We start from the raw sequence: 18,096 nt of genomic DNA on the forward strand, positions 1-18,096 counted from the left end.
TTTTTATTGTTGTGTTTTGATGTATTTGATGTAAGCCCAGTGGATATTTAAAGCTTACAGAAGGCTGCATTTAACTGCTGCTATGTCATTCCTGCAGTATTTCTGCAGGTGTTTTGGTCACTGCTATTATTTGTAATATATTATATTATTTGTAATCAGCACAAATTATCTGTCCCCATATGATAAAATCCACCATCCCCCCTGATCTTTTTTTACAACTCGAGTACTGTGTACAACGAAATTAAAAGTGCTCTCCAGTCAGCGCATCATATAAAAATAAAATAACTGAAAAATAAATCAATAAAATGAAATAAAAACAAATAAAATACATATATATATCTAGACACATTCACCCTCCACACGTACATCAACATACGGACATTACAAGAACTTTCATTAACATACAATCATTTTTTGTTATTGCACATTAGCTCCTGTTTTTGTTAAGAGTGGTTATTGCTGTTGGATAAGAGTTGTGTTTGAGTCTGTTTGTCCTTGTTTTCATGAGTCTGTATCGTTTCCCAGATGGCAGCAGTTCAAACAGCGAGTGTCCAGGGTGTGAAGTGTCTTTTATTACATTTTGGGCTTTTTTCTGGCAACGGGAGTGGTGGAGGTCTTCCAGTGTGGAGAGAGGGCAGCCGATGATCTTCTGGGCGGTGGTGATGATTTATCATCATTACCTATTATTTACCCCTCCATACAATATGTTGTATTGGTGCATGCATGCAGGAAAAGTATTGCCCACTACGTTTTTCAAACTGGTATGATATTGGCATTTCTAATGTAACGTAGGAGATTGTTTTAGAAGCCATTTCATCAGCAAACACTTTAGGTAGGTTTGTTCTTTTCTTCGTCTGGATCAAGTTTTTTTGGCGTCCTGATGGTGGCGTCAGAATACATCTAATCCGAGTCAAAGCTTCTGGCTCTTCATTTATAAAGCAGTTTAGGTGATTTCTTTTTCAGTTTCTTTCTTCTTTTTAAAATAAATAAACGTAATCCAGGGATTTACACATTAACATCTTAATTGACATGTCTCAATAACATAAGGTCAAACGTCATTAAGAATGACACAGACTAAAAAAGATCTAATAGAAAACCACAAATGAGAGCAAAGTCTTGTGTTGCTTAAATTTACCAACTTGATATAGATTGAATATTCAAGTTGATGAAAACTGATCATTTTAAGTATCAGTGTAGAGATATACAGTTTGTACCCTGATATGTCTTAGTGAGGGAATTGTAAGTGCCACTAATGTTGTGATATAGATAACTCTGGCTTTGTAAGAACAAGGGTTTGTGTTTAACAATAACATGTAAAATAATGATAAACTGATACAATGATGAATAAATGAGGGCTATAAAGCTTTTTCAATCAGTATTTTACACTGCTGGTTAGGCTTGGAACTTATTTTAATATTTTAAATAAACTAAGGTCCAGGGGAGCACAGGTTTGTGTGCATTTATTGCACTTCCAAAAATGAAAAAATAATATGAAGTGAAGTAATATTTTATTTTTCATTTAATACCATATGTTCTGTTTTTGCACACATTTTAATTATTTTATCATAAACATTTAAGATGCTGGTAAGGGCTACATCTGATTTCAATGTTAAATGTAAAATTTGGTACGGAGCTCCAGTACAATTAATGTAAAATGAAGACAAATTGTTTATCCCATCAATTAATAGTAATCCTTATGCGTTATGTGGTATAGGTTTAAAAGCCCAAAATTTCAAGTTGTATACAATTATTACCAACAGAAAATGTTCAATATGTTTAAAAAAAATGTTAAGAGCTTGATACAGTTTTAAACAATTCTGTTTTCCCACCATGCCCCACCCATTTTGTTAACTTTCAGTCACACAAACAAGTAATTTTGCAAACCTAATGACAGCTCAGCATGTATGTTTACACAAGTGCTTTGGCCCATGGAAGTAACTCCTCCCAGGATGAGTGTTGGGAATTTAAGTAAACGCTATCTGCTAGAAATCTCTCAGGATGCGAGGAGGAATTTCCAGAGAAACTTTCCATTCGGTTAATGAGACTGATTGCGTGAGCTGAACCAAAAAAGATGTCCGGAGCCTTGAAGAGACCATCACTGACCAGGCTGCTGATGAAAGCCATCCAACAGAACCACAGGTCAACCATCCACAGCAAGCCTCCAAAGGAAAAGATTGGACCAATGGTAGGACTGACTATCTTTGTTAGTACTTGGCAGTGAAGTTGATTGGCCAGGTATCCCCGGCTATCAAGTGGTGAGGATAAAAGCATCCTGCGAGAGAAGCAGAAATTGTACTGATAATTTTACCTGAATTAAAAATATATGTGATGTAACTTAAGAGGTCAGTTTCTCTGATTCCTCACGTTATTGCCCATAATGCGAGGAATTCAAGTGAACATTGCTTTCCAGCTAGAAGAGTGGGAGAGATGTTTTATTCATTCTGTGTCCATAACTCAGTGTGAAGGACTGGCTTCTGAAAAGGTCTCATATGATGGAACTGCAACATTCCAGCCGGCGTGTATGCTACTATAAATCTGTTGATCTGTCCTCAGAGACATGCATGGATGCTTTTACAAAGCCCATCTCAAGTTAGGAATACCAGAGTGGAGAGGGATACAGAGAATATCAGCGTGAAGTTATACAACAGGGGGAGGCATCTGCCATTCAACCTGTGAGAGCAAGACCCTCTTGTGGACTTATGTTTTAGTCTTTTAATCCATTATGACAACAGGAAAAGTTCTGGTGCCATAGTCCTGTATATGATATTAATTTTTGTCAGTTGAATTCATTTTAATCCAACGAACATAATGTCTGTTTCTGGAACATTTAACTCAAAACTCTTTGGGACTCTCTTACAGCAGTCTGCCTTTGCCTTGTGTGTTTTTGCTGTGACTCTCCTGGCCCCGGCTGGTTGGATCATGCACCACGTCCCAGAATACCGCCAGAGATCACCACCACATCCCTGACTTCTGAGAGAACACCGGCTTCACACTGACACTGAAGCTCTATAACTTTGTAAGCCAGAGTAAAGCACATGTGGAGAATGAAGCTCCAGTTGAGACTAAAACACTGAAGTACACTGAGTTGTTGTTGTCTTTTAAATGTATTAACAATTATAATTCCTGCTGTGTAATGTCTTATTTTTCTTTAATTAACACCACATTTTGTGAAATATAAATGTTGCTTTGACACAATTAAAAGACTGTAAAAGCTCTAATATAGCATATAGTTGAAGCCAGGAACAGGCAGCAGTATTAGACTGTTCATTCCTACCATCTGCAAAAGAGACTAAAACAATCAAATCATGGTCTGCCAGTGCTTCAGACCCCTTAAGTCTGCTTACCTTTAGGCTCTTCTGCTTGTAGAGCAGTGTTCTTCAGTTTTCCAGGGCCACTACCTAGCAAGTTTTTCCCTGCTCCAACACACCTGATCCAGATAACTGGGTCTTTAATAGTCTTGTACGGATCTCGATGCCAAGCTGATGGGGATTCATTCATTTGAATCCGGTGAAATGGGGTAAGGTAACATCTACAACAGGGGTGGGCCATCCTGGTCCTTGAGTGTTTTAGATGTTTCCCTACTGATTCTAATGAATGGTCGTAGTCAGCATGATATCAAGGCCTACACAAGTCTGTTAATGACACAGCCATTTGTATCAGCTGAGGCAGGGGAACATCTAAAACATGCAGGACACTGGCATTCAAGGACCAGGATTGCCCATCCCTGGTATAAAACAAGCAGGGTAGTGGTCCTAGAGGGCTGGAATTGAGGAACACTGTTGTAAAAGATGCATATTTTCATATGTACACATGCATTAGTGAAATAAGGATATTGAGTATTAATTTAAGTGCTTCCGGTGATAATGAATAATGATAATGGAGATAATAGTCTGCATACAAAGCAGTTTTTGCTTGTTATTAGAAGAAAATGCTAAATATTCCGCTGAGACATTGAATGCATTTCTGAAATGTCCTATTACAATACTTGAAAATAAAATTAAGTTAATACATTTACAGTTAATACCCCCCAAGAAATGTTATGCTTATGACTGTGTGTGACAACCATCTGTTGCATGTTTAGCTTTTTATATGAAACACAGATACTGACAAGCACGAGACCATTGAGGCAAAAAACACGGAAATCCGTAGTATTTCTGTCCTATAATAACCCCAGAGAATGATGAAAGGGTTGTTGGATTTCTTGAATGACAATTTGTCAAAGCCGGATCAGTCCATTTGAAAAGGTGCGTTGCATCAGATATATGTCACTATTCCTCTCTGCTTCGGTGGAATACATTTCCTGAAATTAAAAACACATGAATAAAATGGGTCCTCGTTTAATTTCCTGTAAAAGATCACCGAGACGACCGCATCTGCAAGCGGTCAAATCCACCGTGTAGGGTGGTACAATCAAGCCGAGCCTGGGCTGCCTGCAAGGGGGGAATGTTCACTTTTTCGCGACTGAGGAAACAACGCCGGGAAGGAAAAAAACACTAAAACAATTGACAGTCTGGGTTTTATGTCTCCCCAAGTGTCTGCGATATGTCTACGAAGGCAGAGCAGTGTAAGTACAGCGGTGTGCGCGTGTTTGTTGTGTGTGTGTGTTTTTTTTTCTCTCCATATTTTGTCAAAGCGTTGTATGGAAACGTGATTTTTGTTTTAATCAAGAAAGCGACTAAGGGGAGCTGTCCTTGGTGATGAAACCGTGGTTGCCGAGGCAGGTTGCAACACGTCCTCTCACTGCAGAGGGTGGCCGGAGGTTTTCTGTGAGCACATATACCACCGTATCTCCCATTGGACAATTTATCTGCATTATAAAAATGATATAATTGCCTGATCCGGTTGCACGGCGCTCCTGTTATTTTATCGTGATCTCAATTATTTTTTGATTGACGTTGCTGGATGAGGGGCGCGCAAAAAAGGGGGGATGTAATGCTTGCTCAAGGTCGACCTGATAGATTCTGTACCGAACAATATGGTGGCATTATATTGATCACTCCTGTGACTTGATCACACAGTATCAAGATCTGTTGTCAATTTGTCAATCTCCTCTCTTTCATTTATTGCCTTTGAACAGGTGAAAACAGGTCTTTACTGTATGTCTCATCCTTATATCCGCTTACTTTTGGTCGTTTACACACATAACACATGTTGTCTCAATCGATTAAAAGTTGATATTTGCTTCAGTTGTTTTTTTTTTTTTTTTTTTTTTTTTTAAGCCAGTGTATATTGTAGAACTTATCAGTCAAATACTTAATAAAATAATATTAAAATAAAAATAAATAAAATAAAATAATTAAAAAATAGTCATTGGAGTCATTAATCATCTCATTAACTGTAACGATTCTCTTTTTATATATCTGTGTGTGAAGATATACACACACACACACACACACACACACACACACACACACACACACACACACACACACACACACACACACACACACACACACACACACACACACACTACAGTAGGATTTGTAACACATACTGTATGCTTACAGCCTGCAGCTGTTTTTTTTTTACTGGGGGTTTGTCATTTACAGGTCAGGCATGAAGCTAAACACCACGGCCCAAAGTAAATGGGCTAGTGATTTCGCTCTCCAACTTATTTTAACTCTTAATTAACCATTGAAAAACAACTGACACCACAGAGAGCAGCTCAGGATGGAGCAGCCAGCTGGACTCATGGCTGATTGAAGCCTCTTTAATGTCTTGTTTTAAGAGGAGAGTATAAGCCCACTCTCATACTCAGCCTGACTGTATTTTCCCAGCTTGTCTTGGGACTTGAACTGGCAACCTTTTGTTCATGAGCTTGTCTCTGTAGGCTATAGGTTACTGCCTCCTCTGGGACGTGCTGTGATCTTGCTCCTTCACCATAAAGGTCACCTGGGGAAAGCCACAGAGCCATGGGAACATATACTCTTTGTTTAACTTGAAGATTAAAACATTCATATTGTATACTTGTTGAGGTGCAACTTGAAGCTCTGCCAAGTACTAAGGGAAACACATTGTGCATTTATGTGCAGTTGCATGTGTTTTTGCTCAGATACAAGCATGGCTTTTCTTTTGTGTTGATTCGCTTGTTACTCTGCTCTTTATTTTGTCTAGTTGCCTCTAAGATACGATACTTGCAAGAGTATCACAACCGTGTGCAACACAATATTTACCCTGTGCCCTCCGGAACAGACATTGCAAACACACTGAAATACTTTTCCCAAACCTTGCTCAGGTAAGTACCCCGCTCTGGAGCCATCAGGTGAAGTAACAGACTGTAGAATGTGTCACACTTTTAGCTTCCTTCATGTTACTCTGGCACACTTTCTGAAAGGGATAACAGTAACACCATTAAACGTGAACTAACAATGTTGAAAGGAAGTTAGGAAAGTGGTCAGTCTGTCTGCTGCTTTGTGTGTTATGTTTTGAAAAAAAATGGAGATTGAAGTTACTACGTTGTTTTAAAGCAGGGTCAGAGATAGACGGGTTGTGATGTTTATTGATTCAGCAGGCAGTTGCTAGATAAACACTTCCCTTGGGCAGTCTGCTGTGTCCTTCCCCTGTGCGGCTGGCGGAGGCCAGATCTTTTGGCTATGCAGTTGCAGGGTCATCTTGCTCTCTTGGGGTCTTTGAAAGCCGGAGGAAAGAACAGCATGTTATTTCCTCCTCCAGCACAGGTCAAGTAGGAAGACATTTTGGACCAATATTATTTCATAATCATTCTCTTTATTCTTTTTTCCCTGCAGTTGAAAGTTTTTTAGTCCTGCTATCTAATGGCTCAATAGAAAAGCAGCATTGTCAATTTATTTTCCTGGATTTTCTGGAAAAAAAAATGTTCTAGAGGTTCAACTTAGGTATGCCTTGCTTTAATCATTATCAACATTAGAGATTGGCAGTTGGCCTCAGTTCTACATTTGATTCCTCAGCCCGCAAGGATTATTCCGATGCTGGAGGGTATCCTGGATACTTCGTGCTTTGCCGAGGGACCATCCAGCACCAGCAACGACTGTGCTGTGCAAACATGGCCTCTCGTGGCACAGATTGAGCGTGACAAGGGCTGCAACTGTGGGGATCTGCGTTAACTCGAGTGATGATTTCATCTCAGAGGGGCAGGGTTCTCAAAGTGGGAGAAGAATCACCCAGCATGATGCCACAGTTACCAGAGCCTTGGTATTTTCCCAAAGCCCACCCTCTTAGCCTAAGATATGCAGGCCAAATCACCCCGCCCACCAAAAGTGGAGCCTTGTTTCCTCAGCAGGGATTCTGGGAATATCAAATCCAGATCATGTGCTTCCAGAAGCCTGAAGCAAATAAAAAAAACGGGAAAATGAAATGATAGATTGATCTGTTAGAAATGTTAGAATTGAGAAGTCGAGTAGGCGTGTGTAATTTTTCTGGAAAGGAAAACTGAAACAGCCAGTGAGGGTGGTTGTTGATTCATACACCCATTTTAGGTGGAGTGTGGGTTAGATAGAAAACACAAAACAAAGGTTTTACTTACCTGCAATCCCATCTGGCGTCTTAATGATGCCAAACTACCAATTAGAAGAATATGTGGAGCTAGTGCTGTGTGCATTACCGGTAATCTTTAGCTGTTGGGGTTTATTTCACACTCACACAATCATTAAACTGATGCACACATAGCCAGCAGTGCAGCGCTGAAGTGTATGTCACGTGTCTGTATCAGTGCATTTCTACATGTGTTAAGTGTTGTATGTGTCTGTAAAATCTTGTGTTGTAGGTATGTATGCACATATGTGTGTTCTCTGAAAGTTTATGTTCAGTGTATGTGTGGGAGCGTGGCTGTTTACGTCTATGTTCATTGTTCAAATTAAGGGTTTTTTCTCTATGATAAATGGGCGGTGAAAAAGTAATACTCTGAGATACAGTTTGATGTTGTGTATTAACTCTGTTTGAGCCTTGTAATGAATCTATATTGATTGAATTCTTACAAAGTGTAACGTTAAGGGGATCAGTCACATGTGATAATGGTATGTTTTGTTGCTGAACATTATTCATTCAATACTATGTTAAACAATCTTAATGAAATCCCCCTTCTCACTTCCTGCAGAGCTCTAAAAACTGTAACTGCACATTTTGAGTTATTAAAAAAAAGATACAGGACTAAATCCATGTTTTAATATTCTGGGCTCTCATGATAAAACCCAACCATTTGCCTGATAGAAAAGCTTAGCTCTGATGAGTTACAGTAAAAAGAGCAATGCTCTCTGGCCCCTTCTCTCCTTCCTCCTCCACCCCTAGATGCTCCACACTCAACCCAATTAGTTTTTGCTTTTCTTTTTCCTCCCTTAAAGCTCAATATGTCCACCACCTTCCCTATGGGACAGCAAACACAATTGTCCATCCTGCATTAGCTCACAAACATGATGCTACCAGTCATCTCTCCCCTGATACAACCTATTCCTTTGTCATTATAGTTTCTTCTCTACCGTAGATTAGTTGTTACATTTATTTTAGAAACCTGAATCCATATGCCTGTTGGATCTCATTATTTCTCCTGATGATACTGGAACAGTATCATAACGTATGCATACGGACATTATTTCTCTGGTGCAATAAACATGTGCTGTGACCTAGGAGCATTTGATCTAATCTCACACACATGTTTATTACTGGCTCAAGCATGTTTCAAAAGTGTCACCTCTGTATTTTCCCGAACCAATTTGGTGTCACTCCCATCTTTGACAGCCCCACTAAAGACAAGGAAATTTTATTTGAAACATTACTCAATGGCTCATTGGCCTTTCTGTACAGTAGCCATAGACTTGCCGATTGGAAGATGGCAGCCATGGAGGGACAGTCATTTCCTGCACTGTCCCTTTTTGGAGAAGTATGGGGTTGCCACTGAAAACATGCCATTTTTTATATTTTTGCTCCTTGTCACCAGATACGCATGAGATGCAGTGATCATTGCAGTTTGTGCTCATGATTTTATTTTTTACGTTTGTTTTCCAAGTGCAAAGCAAGAGCAAACAAAATGAATTGAATTTAAATCGTTCTGAACAGACAAAGAGGGGAAAAATTACCCATGCCTTCAGTGATACGGTCAAATAGTGAGACACTGCATCCTATGTGGGGTTTATCTGGGTTTGTTTTTTTCTATTTACGCTGTCTCTGTAGTGCCATTTCAATGTAATGTGCTGTTTTTTTGTGTCTTTGTTGTCTCTTTTTTTCCCTTGTTCCCCTCTCCTACCCTCCTTCCCCTCCCCTCCCACCCCCGGAGCAGCATTCTGTCCCGCACAGGCAGGAAGGAGAACCAGGAAGCTTCCAATTTGGCCGTGCCCATGACCATGTGTCTTTTTCCTGTGCCATTCCCACTCACCCCATCTCTAAGACCACAAGTCAGTTCCATCAACCCTACAGTTACTCGCTCCCTCCTTTACAGCGTTCTGCGTGATGCCCCGTCAGACCGCGGGGGGCAGGGGCAGCAGAGTCGGGACGCTCAGCTCTCAGAGTACCCCTCTCTGGACTATCAGGGCCTGTATGTGACCCTCGTGACCCTGCTTGACCTGGTGCCCCTGCTGCAGCACGGTCAGCATGGTGAGTCAAGGCCCAGTGCACCACTGTTTGTCATCGTCATCCCTGAGCCGCCTGGCCTGCATGAAGCCACTGCTGCTTTTATGGCCTCTTTTGTAACTGGAGGAGAGAAGTCCTGCTGAGGATCTTGAGGGATGCATGGGGTGATTGGGAGCACGCTGGATCCTGTCAACTCTCATAAGCCATTGGATACACCTGACATTAGAAAAAGGCTTTTTCTTCTGTTTTTCATACCTGACTGCATGTGTGTTATGCAAAGTGGGAGAAATGTTTTACTTATGTTGTCATGTGGAAATACAATCAAATGTAATAAAAAAAAAAGCATTAACAATACATCTGAGAATGCCTTAGAGCATATTCATGCTGTTTTGCAACGGCCTAAAGCTACATCAGTCAGTGCTTTTATTTGTCCTGGATATTGGAGTATTGTTGTTTTAAAGAAAGTAAAGGCATCAAAACCAATAGTTTATTTACCATTTCTGAGAGTAAACTTTACTTCAGTAGCTTCTAACAAAAGATTGGATGTCATGTTGTCTTTCTCTCTCTATATATAGATATATATATATTTAAATGGAGTTTACTGTTTAATGAAATAAATTCAAAGTAGCAATTACATCTGTGACTGGATACAGTAGGTGAATACTGTATGTAAAGCTGATTGAATGTCTGTCTGTGTATCTCTCCTTGTTTTTTCTCTTTTCTTTGCTCTTTCCCTTTCTCATCAGATCTGGGACAGTCCATATTTTACACAACAGCTTGCCTCCTGCCCTTTCTCAGTGATGATATTCTCAGCACTTTGCCCTATACTATGATCTCCACTTTAGCCACATTTCCCCCTTTCCTCCATAAAGACATCATTGAATACCTGAGCACCTCTTTCCTCCCCATGGCCATATGTGAGTATGACCTGCCATACTGTAAGACAGTTAGATCATTCATTTGACTGCTGTCATAATGAAACTATATTGAGGCATAATAGATGAACAAGTACTGAAAGTAAAGCTAAGGCATAGCCTGTACCGGATTCAAATTTCTACATGCTACCATGATTAACAGAAAACAAAAGTAATGTTTGAGTGGCTTTTTATTCTCCTTTTTGTCTTTGCAGTGGGCTCTACCCGGAAGGAGGGCGGCGTCCCAGCCTATGTTAATTTGTCTGCCTCATCTATGCTCATGATTGCAATGCAGTACACCTCAAATCCTGGTAAGCGATCATGCTGGCTGCTCTCAGAGCACATGAGCAAATAGAAATATAATTGTTCTTGGCCTAATCTGGTCTTTTGCTCTTTCCAGTTTACCACTGTCAATTGTTGGAGTGTCTGATGAAGCACAAACAGGAAGTGTGGAAGGTATTTGCCACTTAAAGCAGCTCAAATGTCCCCCCTGTAAAGAAGGGCTGTGGTGTTTCATTTCAAGTTGTATTTATTTTTACTGATCTTCCTTAAAATAACATTTTATTATTTATTTAAACAGCTAATCAGCAAAGTAAACAGATATCTTATCTTAGCTGGGCCTTTAAAAACAGAGACCAATTCACGTTATGTGTCTTCCTTTTATCTACATCTCTAAACTTTAATTTGAAATATCCAACTGGGAACAAACTTAAAAACACGTATTTTGGTATAACCGCCCTGTTACCATCTTGTTGCTCTTTTTTGCTAGATAGATAGATAGATAGATAGATAGATAGATAGATAGATAGATAGATAGATAGATAGATAGATAGATAGATAGATAGATAGATAGATAGATAGATAGATAGATAGATAGATAGATAGATAGATAGATAGATAGATAGATACTACCAGGGGAATTTGAGGCATCCACTATCAGTCACACATGACATTAGTTACAACATAATTCAATAATTAAATTAAAGTTTCAAAAGTAAAATAAGGTGCAAAAACTGGTGATTGTTGGATAAAAGTGTCAGGAAAAGGGGATAACTCTTAGGAGAGTAGTGCATATGCAGTGGGAAACAAAGAAAAGTGAAAGATGAATCCAGGGTTCACTGTGTGCTTTTCCCCTGCCGTGACAGTAAGAAGTTGGACAGGTGTGTGGCCAGGGGGAAAAAAAGATTTCTTGAGCCTGTCCGTGGAGCACAATTGTGACAGCAGTCTGCCACTAAACACGCTCCTCTGCTTGGTGAAGGTGCTGTGCAGAAGGTGGTGGGTGTTCTCTGTGATGGAGAGTATTTTGTCACAGTCAGAGAGCAGCTTTTTGCAGATATTGAAGGACCCCAATCTTCTTAGGAAGTACAGCTCTGTCCCTTCCTGCTGGGAGTGTCCATGTTAGGTGACCAGCCCATTGGTCCTGACCACCTCCCCCCGATGGAAACAGGTTGTAGTGGTCCACCACCATCTCCTTAAAGGTGTTTAGCTGCAGATGGGTAGAACTGCACCACGTCACAAAGTCCTCAATCAGGCTCCTGTACTCCGCCTTTCCGTCCCTGACACAACCAACTATCACAGTCCCCTGTGGTGCTCCGGTGACCACAGTGTCAGATGTGCAGTCCTTCAGTCTGCCGTACCGTGCTGTCTCTGTGAGGTAGTCAGTGATCCATCTCACCAAGTGCAAGTCCACGCTCATCTCAGTCAGCTTGTCTCTCAGAAGGAAGGGAGGGATTGGCGGTAAAGGCGATTGAGAAATCAAAGAACATGATTCTCATCATGCTGCTCCCTTGATGAGAGTAAGCCCTGTGTAGTAGATAGAGGATGGCATCGTCCAGGCCCTCTTTCGCCTGGTACCACTAGCGTGCCACTAACTAAGCTAGCCTTTTAGCTTTAAAACCATGGGAAAGCAAAAATGTTATCTTTGACTTCTTTATAGCAAATCTTAGCAAATTACAATGCAAATACATTTAAAATCTCATTATATTCTCATGCATTCATCTTTCCTTCATTTGCAACCAGCCGTCCTGTATCTGCAGCTGAAAAACACCCCTATAGCATGATGCTGCCACCACCATGTTTCACTGTTGGGATTGTACTGGGCAGGTGATGAACAGTGCCTGCTTTTCTCCAAACATACCGCTTACAATTACTGCCAAAAAGTTAAATCTTGGTCTTACCAGACCAGATCTTATTTCTCATAGTCTGGGCAAATTCTATGCAGGTTTTCATATGTCCTGCACTTAGGAAAGGCTTCCGTCGGGCCACTCTGCCACCCAACTGGTGGAGGGCTGCAATGATAGTTGACTTTGTGGACCTTTCTCCCATCTCCAGACTGCATCTCTGGAGCTCAGCCACAGTGATCTTTGGGTTCTTCTTTAACTCTCTCACCAAGGCTCTTCTCCCACGATTGCTCCTTGGGCAGTTCCTTCAATCTAATGATTCTCATTTGCTCCGACATGCACTGTTAGCTGTAAGGTCTTATATAGACAGGTGTGTGCCTTTCCTAATCAAGTCCAATCAGTTTAATTGAACTGATCTGAACTGATCTGAAGGAGCAGAACCAACTCAAGGAGGATCTGAAGAAATGGACAGCATGTGGGTTAAATATGAGTGTCACAGCAAAGGGTCTGAATACTTATGACCAAGTGTTTTCTCTTTTTAATACATTTGCAAAAATGTTTGTTTATTTCTGTTTTTTCTGTCAAAATGGGGTGCTGAGTGTACATTAATGAGGAATAAAATTTGTTTTTTTGATTTTAGCAAATGACTCCAATGAAACAAAGAGGGAAACATTTAAAGGGGTCTGAATACTTGCATGTAACTGCAGCTCTCTGGGAAGCTCTTTCCCAGAGAGAGTGTTTTACCACTTCATAAATAACTTTTATAATCTTTAGTCCATTACATTATTTACATTTTACAGATTTGAAAGGCTGCAATCTTTGAGCTCACGGGTTAAGCTCCACAGAGATTTCCTGCGGTGGCAATCACTGTATCAGGCTAAGGAACAATGGTTAAAAAAACAGTAAAAGTAAAAAAACAAACAAACAAACAAACAAAAAATGCAAGTTAAAGCGCTAACCCATGCAAATTATACAATAACATAAGAAGATGCAGAAATTCTGGCTCTGTCTTTGGGCCCTGAGATTATGTAGATGCATGAAACTGCCATGATGAATCAAAACCTTGAAAGCCATTTGGCTCATTATCAGCATCATGATGTGGCTTGGCTGCAGTCTAGACCAGCCACACTGAAAACAAATAGAATATTAGAAATAACAGCTGAACAGAAAAAAATGTTTAAATGGGACATTTTCAGCTGCACTAGGAGTTATTAAGTCATAGAAAGAGTGTAACAGGAAATTGAGATGAGAGAATTTTTTTTTTTTTATATCAGAATAATGACAGAGAAACCTTTTGAAATACTCTTTGGGGAAGGCCAGGATGTTTGGAGAATCTCAGACTGTTGTTTTGCCTCGATGAGCTTCTGACTGACTAAAATACATCATTTGAGTCAGTTGGAGGCTCACCTGTGGATGGAGGTATTGAAGTGCCATCGCAAAGTTCTGACCTTAGTCCTACACAAAATCCACAGGTGGAACGAAATACCACATATGATGAATACAAGTATATAGTGTGAGCAGTTACATTTTTCCCTTCTTCTCTTGGCGTTTTACTTCTTTTTACTATTTTGACATTTAAAAAATAAATACATTTTCAGAAATGCAAACTGACATACAGCAACAAATGTTTCCTCGACTTTAACTTTAACTTTATTTTATTTATATAGCACTTTTCACGCAGGTAAAGGGCAACACAAAGTGCTTTACATTAAAAGAAAAAGAAACAATCCCCCTTGACCCCCACTCCCCGTACCCTCATTCATACAACGCACACACATACACACAGCATACTATTCAGAGACATACACCCCCGGCAACCCCTACCCTTATGATAAAAATGTAGTATGGCTGAGCACCGATAGACCAAGTGAGGAAATACCATCCACTCATACTCCTCATGAATATGATATATAATATTGTATATGATAAGTACACTAAATGCTGTTCAGTTTAATATAACCTGTAATCTGTGCATTACTTCTAGATATTTAGCTTATTTTTATTGCAGTAACTTATGTGCACATGTACATGAAAATGATAGCACTTCATTAATGTCTGATTTTCATCCTGCATCCAGGACCTGCTTTATGTCATATCCTATGGCCCATCCCAAGTAAAACCTCCAGCTGTGCAGATGCTGTTTCATTACTGGCCCAACCTGAAGCCACCGGGAGCCATCAGTGAATATAGAGGGCTGCAGTACACAGGTCAGATTCTCTTAATCTGCTGGTTTAGCTGTCCTGATCAAAGGTTTAACTTGCCAGTGATTTTCCTCTTCCACTTCAAATCTTCTTTCTCTCCACCATCTCTGCATTTAGCCTGGAATCCCATCCATTGTCAACATATTGAGTGCCACAATGCCATCAATAAACCTGCCGTGAAGGTGACTACACTCTTGAACAAAATACATTAAAAAAGCCTAAATAATGCTTTGTTACTGTATGCCATTGATTGTTAATAAGTTGTGTTGTCAAAAGCTATTTCTTTCCCCATGAGAAGCTCATCAGAAATAAAAAACGAAAAAAAAATATATTTGCTTTTTTTGCCCCTCGGCAAATAAATCAGTAGAGGAGTGGTAGCAGCTGCTATTCTCTTTTGGATGGGTATCTGTTCCCTGGCTTTATTGTCTCCCCCTGCCTTTACTCAACTGTGTTCAAAGCTGACAAATAGAGTTGGACCAGGGAGCACGTACAGGGGCTGGATTTCAATTACCAGGAGCAAGAAGGCGTTATGGGGGAGGGGAGATCTTAATTGGACTCAGTGACCCCATGCAGCCCTCGAGGACAGGGTGGCATCAAGTGAGCACAGTAAATTACAGTGCACCATCTGAACAATGGTGCCATGAGCATTCAGCACAGGGCCAGGTAGGATGCAAAGGGATGGGATACAGCATATGCATGCAGTCATTCACACAGGAATGAGGGACAACATGTTACATGATTTTGTGAATAAGAGTGAATAATACACTGCCAATGGAGCACAGTATGAAATTGGGATATATCTGTAGCATCACTGGAGAGCAGCTTTTGGTAACACAAAAACAAAAAAAGTCAAATATATCTTCATTATTCTGTGAACTCTGTTGCCACATTTTTGGAAACCTCATGATATATAAATATTCATATATATGAATGGCCAAATCCCTTTTTTCTTACGTTTCTTACATTTTTTTCTAGATGTGCATAGATCCTACTCTCTCTGTTGCCCTTGGAGACAAGCCCCCGCCTCTCTACATATGCGAAGAGTGCAGCCAGAGGATAGCTAGGTATGCATCTGTTTCACTTCGTTTCTGGACTCCACAGTTCTCTAAATGCACAGTCATTCCAAACATACATCACCTCTGGCCCGCCTAATTATTCCTGCCATCAACCCAGGGGAAATACATTGCTATGGTTATATAACTCCCTGGCGCCGTTAATGAGACCATCATTACAAAACACAATGTGCATCTGCTCGTTTCTCATTTCACCAGAATTTACACCATTATAACTGCATGTCTTTGAAGTCAAGTGGAATTGTGTGGTGTTCTAGATCTGTTAGGAGGCTGGCACTACAGGGAGTTGTATTTACAGGCCTTCAGGAGTCTTGTATGTATACATCATTCAAATATTTCTTTGACCTTTCCAGAGATCATGCTGAATGGCTTGTAGATGTCCTCCTGCCCCAAGGTGAGCCTGTGTAGTAAAAAGGTGTTTAGGCTGGAATATCTATGTATTATTACTGTTTTCCTCTCAAATATAGACATAGTAAGAAGATACATTTCATACAATAAACAGTAATGTAGAAAAATATAACTGGAAACATTTTGCTATGGTCTGTGTTTACGAGAATATTATCTTTTTTAATAATAAATTGAAGATATCTAAATCTAATCCCTTGCATGTAATTCAACAGTTGTCAAGAGAAGCAAAAGCAGACACTAGCTGTATTTGAGCAATAATCAAATCCCACTCTGTCTTCTGTCACACAGGCTGATATATTTAAACTAATGAGGCTTTCTTGAAGAAGTTGGAGATTGAAAAAACAAAACAAAACAACAAAACAGGGAAACTGGTTAACAATCTGAACCTTTTACAACCACGCTTAAAAAAATGTTTGCATAAAACATCAATTATTTTATTCAAGATATTTTTTAATCTCAAAGAAAAAGACTGAATAGCTGAATTAATGCCTCCAGTCATATTGGTTCTTGATACAGTGAAACATCCTCAAACTATAATATTTCCACCACCATGCTTCTCAGTTGGTGTGGGGTTATTCTTCCTTAAAAAGTAATTCTCAGCACAATTACATGTCTAAGTTCTTAAAACATGTTATTCCAAAAGAGCTACGTTTCCCTTATATGTCCATTAGCAGTGTTTTTCTTTTTCTAATACATTTTTTTTTTGGACAAGAGGATTTTTCTTGGCTCTCACTGCGAAACAACTGTGGGTCTTGTTACCTGCAGATCATGTGCTTAGATTTGTGGATTTTTGCTTAGAGATGCAGGAAGAGGTGCTTTGTGGATTCATTTGTTTCAGGAATGATTTCAGTTACAGATAACTAACCCTTAAGTTCATTTAGTCCTTTTAGAGTTGATAACAAGGTGTTGTGTTTTCCAACCTTATTGGTGTTACAGTGGAAAAAATAGTGTTTATAATTATACATTTTTCTCCCTCAAATTTTAATCCAAAGCTGTTTTATAAATGATAATGTGTTTAAATTGCTCTTCATTAATGTGAGTTTTTATCTGCAGCAGAGATATCTGCCATTTGTCAAAAGAAGGTAAGATTGTAACATTTTATTATTAATCCATGTGTGCTCTTGTAGTTTCTCATATTCACAGTGATTTTTGTAATTACAGCATGATTTTGTTTTATAACATAAAAAATATAATCCCTAATCAAAATAAATGACATTCTTTAATTTTCATCTGTCTCTGCAAAATAAAAGGTTGAAACCTAGGGAAAATATTCTCCTGACGTACACTTAATCTGTGATCCCTATGGAGGTTATTTATTCATGGCCTGAAATGTTTTCTCCGCCGAGGATTCACTGAAGCAGCTCAGTCAAGCCACCTCTTTTTTAAATGAAGCTGCTGAGGCGTGACGTTTATTTGCTGTTGCTCAATGCACTGCCACTGCTAATGCACGCGAGTGATCCCTTCTGGTTTCCAGGGAGACTCTGGGTAAACTGAGTGCAGTTTAATCTCAGGTATTCCCGTCGGGCTAAGCAGCCCATCCTGTGCTGTCTACGGAAACAGCTGGCCTCCGCCCTCGTTTGTCCGGCGGTTTATAATCCAAACCCTCTCCCTCTGAGTAAACTTTGTTATTCTAGGAAACTGAACTGCCACCTGAATTTACACCTGCTCAGTCATCATGGACTGACACATTACGTTTCATCTAACGAGAGCTACTTATAAATACATCAAGATACCAAAAATAGAGCATATTGTAAAAATATCAACATCAGATATATATTTTGTTGTTTCAAGCCCCCCAAAAAAACAAAAACTCACCATCAGAGGACAGATATGTAAATTTGAT

The 18,096-nt window shown here is 39.7% G+C and overlaps 1 protein-coding gene across 8 annotated transcripts in view; it reads left to right on the top strand.

The window, feature by feature from the left end:
- The first annotated feature begins 2,045 nt into the window (after positions 1 to 2,045).
- Positions 2,046 to 18,096, top strand: part of LOC133462059 (protein unc-79 homolog) — a 55,070-nt gene continuing 39,019 nt past the window's right edge. For 5 of the 8 annotated variants that reach the window (XR_009784241.1, XM_061743162.1, XM_061743165.1 and 2 more), the window contains exons 1-12: positions 2,046 to 2,185; positions 2,860 to 4,564; positions 6,115 to 6,235; positions 9,248 to 9,561; positions 10,284 to 10,454; positions 10,667 to 10,762; positions 10,852 to 10,907; positions 14,649 to 14,778; positions 14,890 to 14,954; positions 15,748 to 15,836; positions 16,199 to 16,239; positions 17,307 to 17,335. Coding sequence is in view for 7 of the 8 variants with exons in the window: in XM_061743162.1 (XP_061599146.1) it covers positions 4,543 to 4,564; positions 6,115 to 6,235; positions 9,248 to 9,561; positions 10,284 to 10,454; positions 10,667 to 10,762; positions 10,852 to 10,907; positions 14,649 to 14,778; positions 14,890 to 14,954; positions 15,748 to 15,836; positions 16,199 to 16,239; positions 17,307 to 17,335 (1,134 nt within the window). In the remaining variant the exon portion in view is untranslated. The other 3 variants (XM_061743167.1, XM_061743169.1, XM_061743168.1) reach the window with 3 other exon arrangements.

The sequence above is a fragment of the Cololabis saira genome, chromosome 16 (assembly GCF_033807715.1).
Source record: "Cololabis saira isolate AMF1-May2022 chromosome 16, fColSai1.1, whole genome shotgun sequence".
Lineage (NCBI taxonomy): Eukaryota > Metazoa > Chordata > Actinopteri > Beloniformes > Belonidae > Cololabis > Cololabis saira.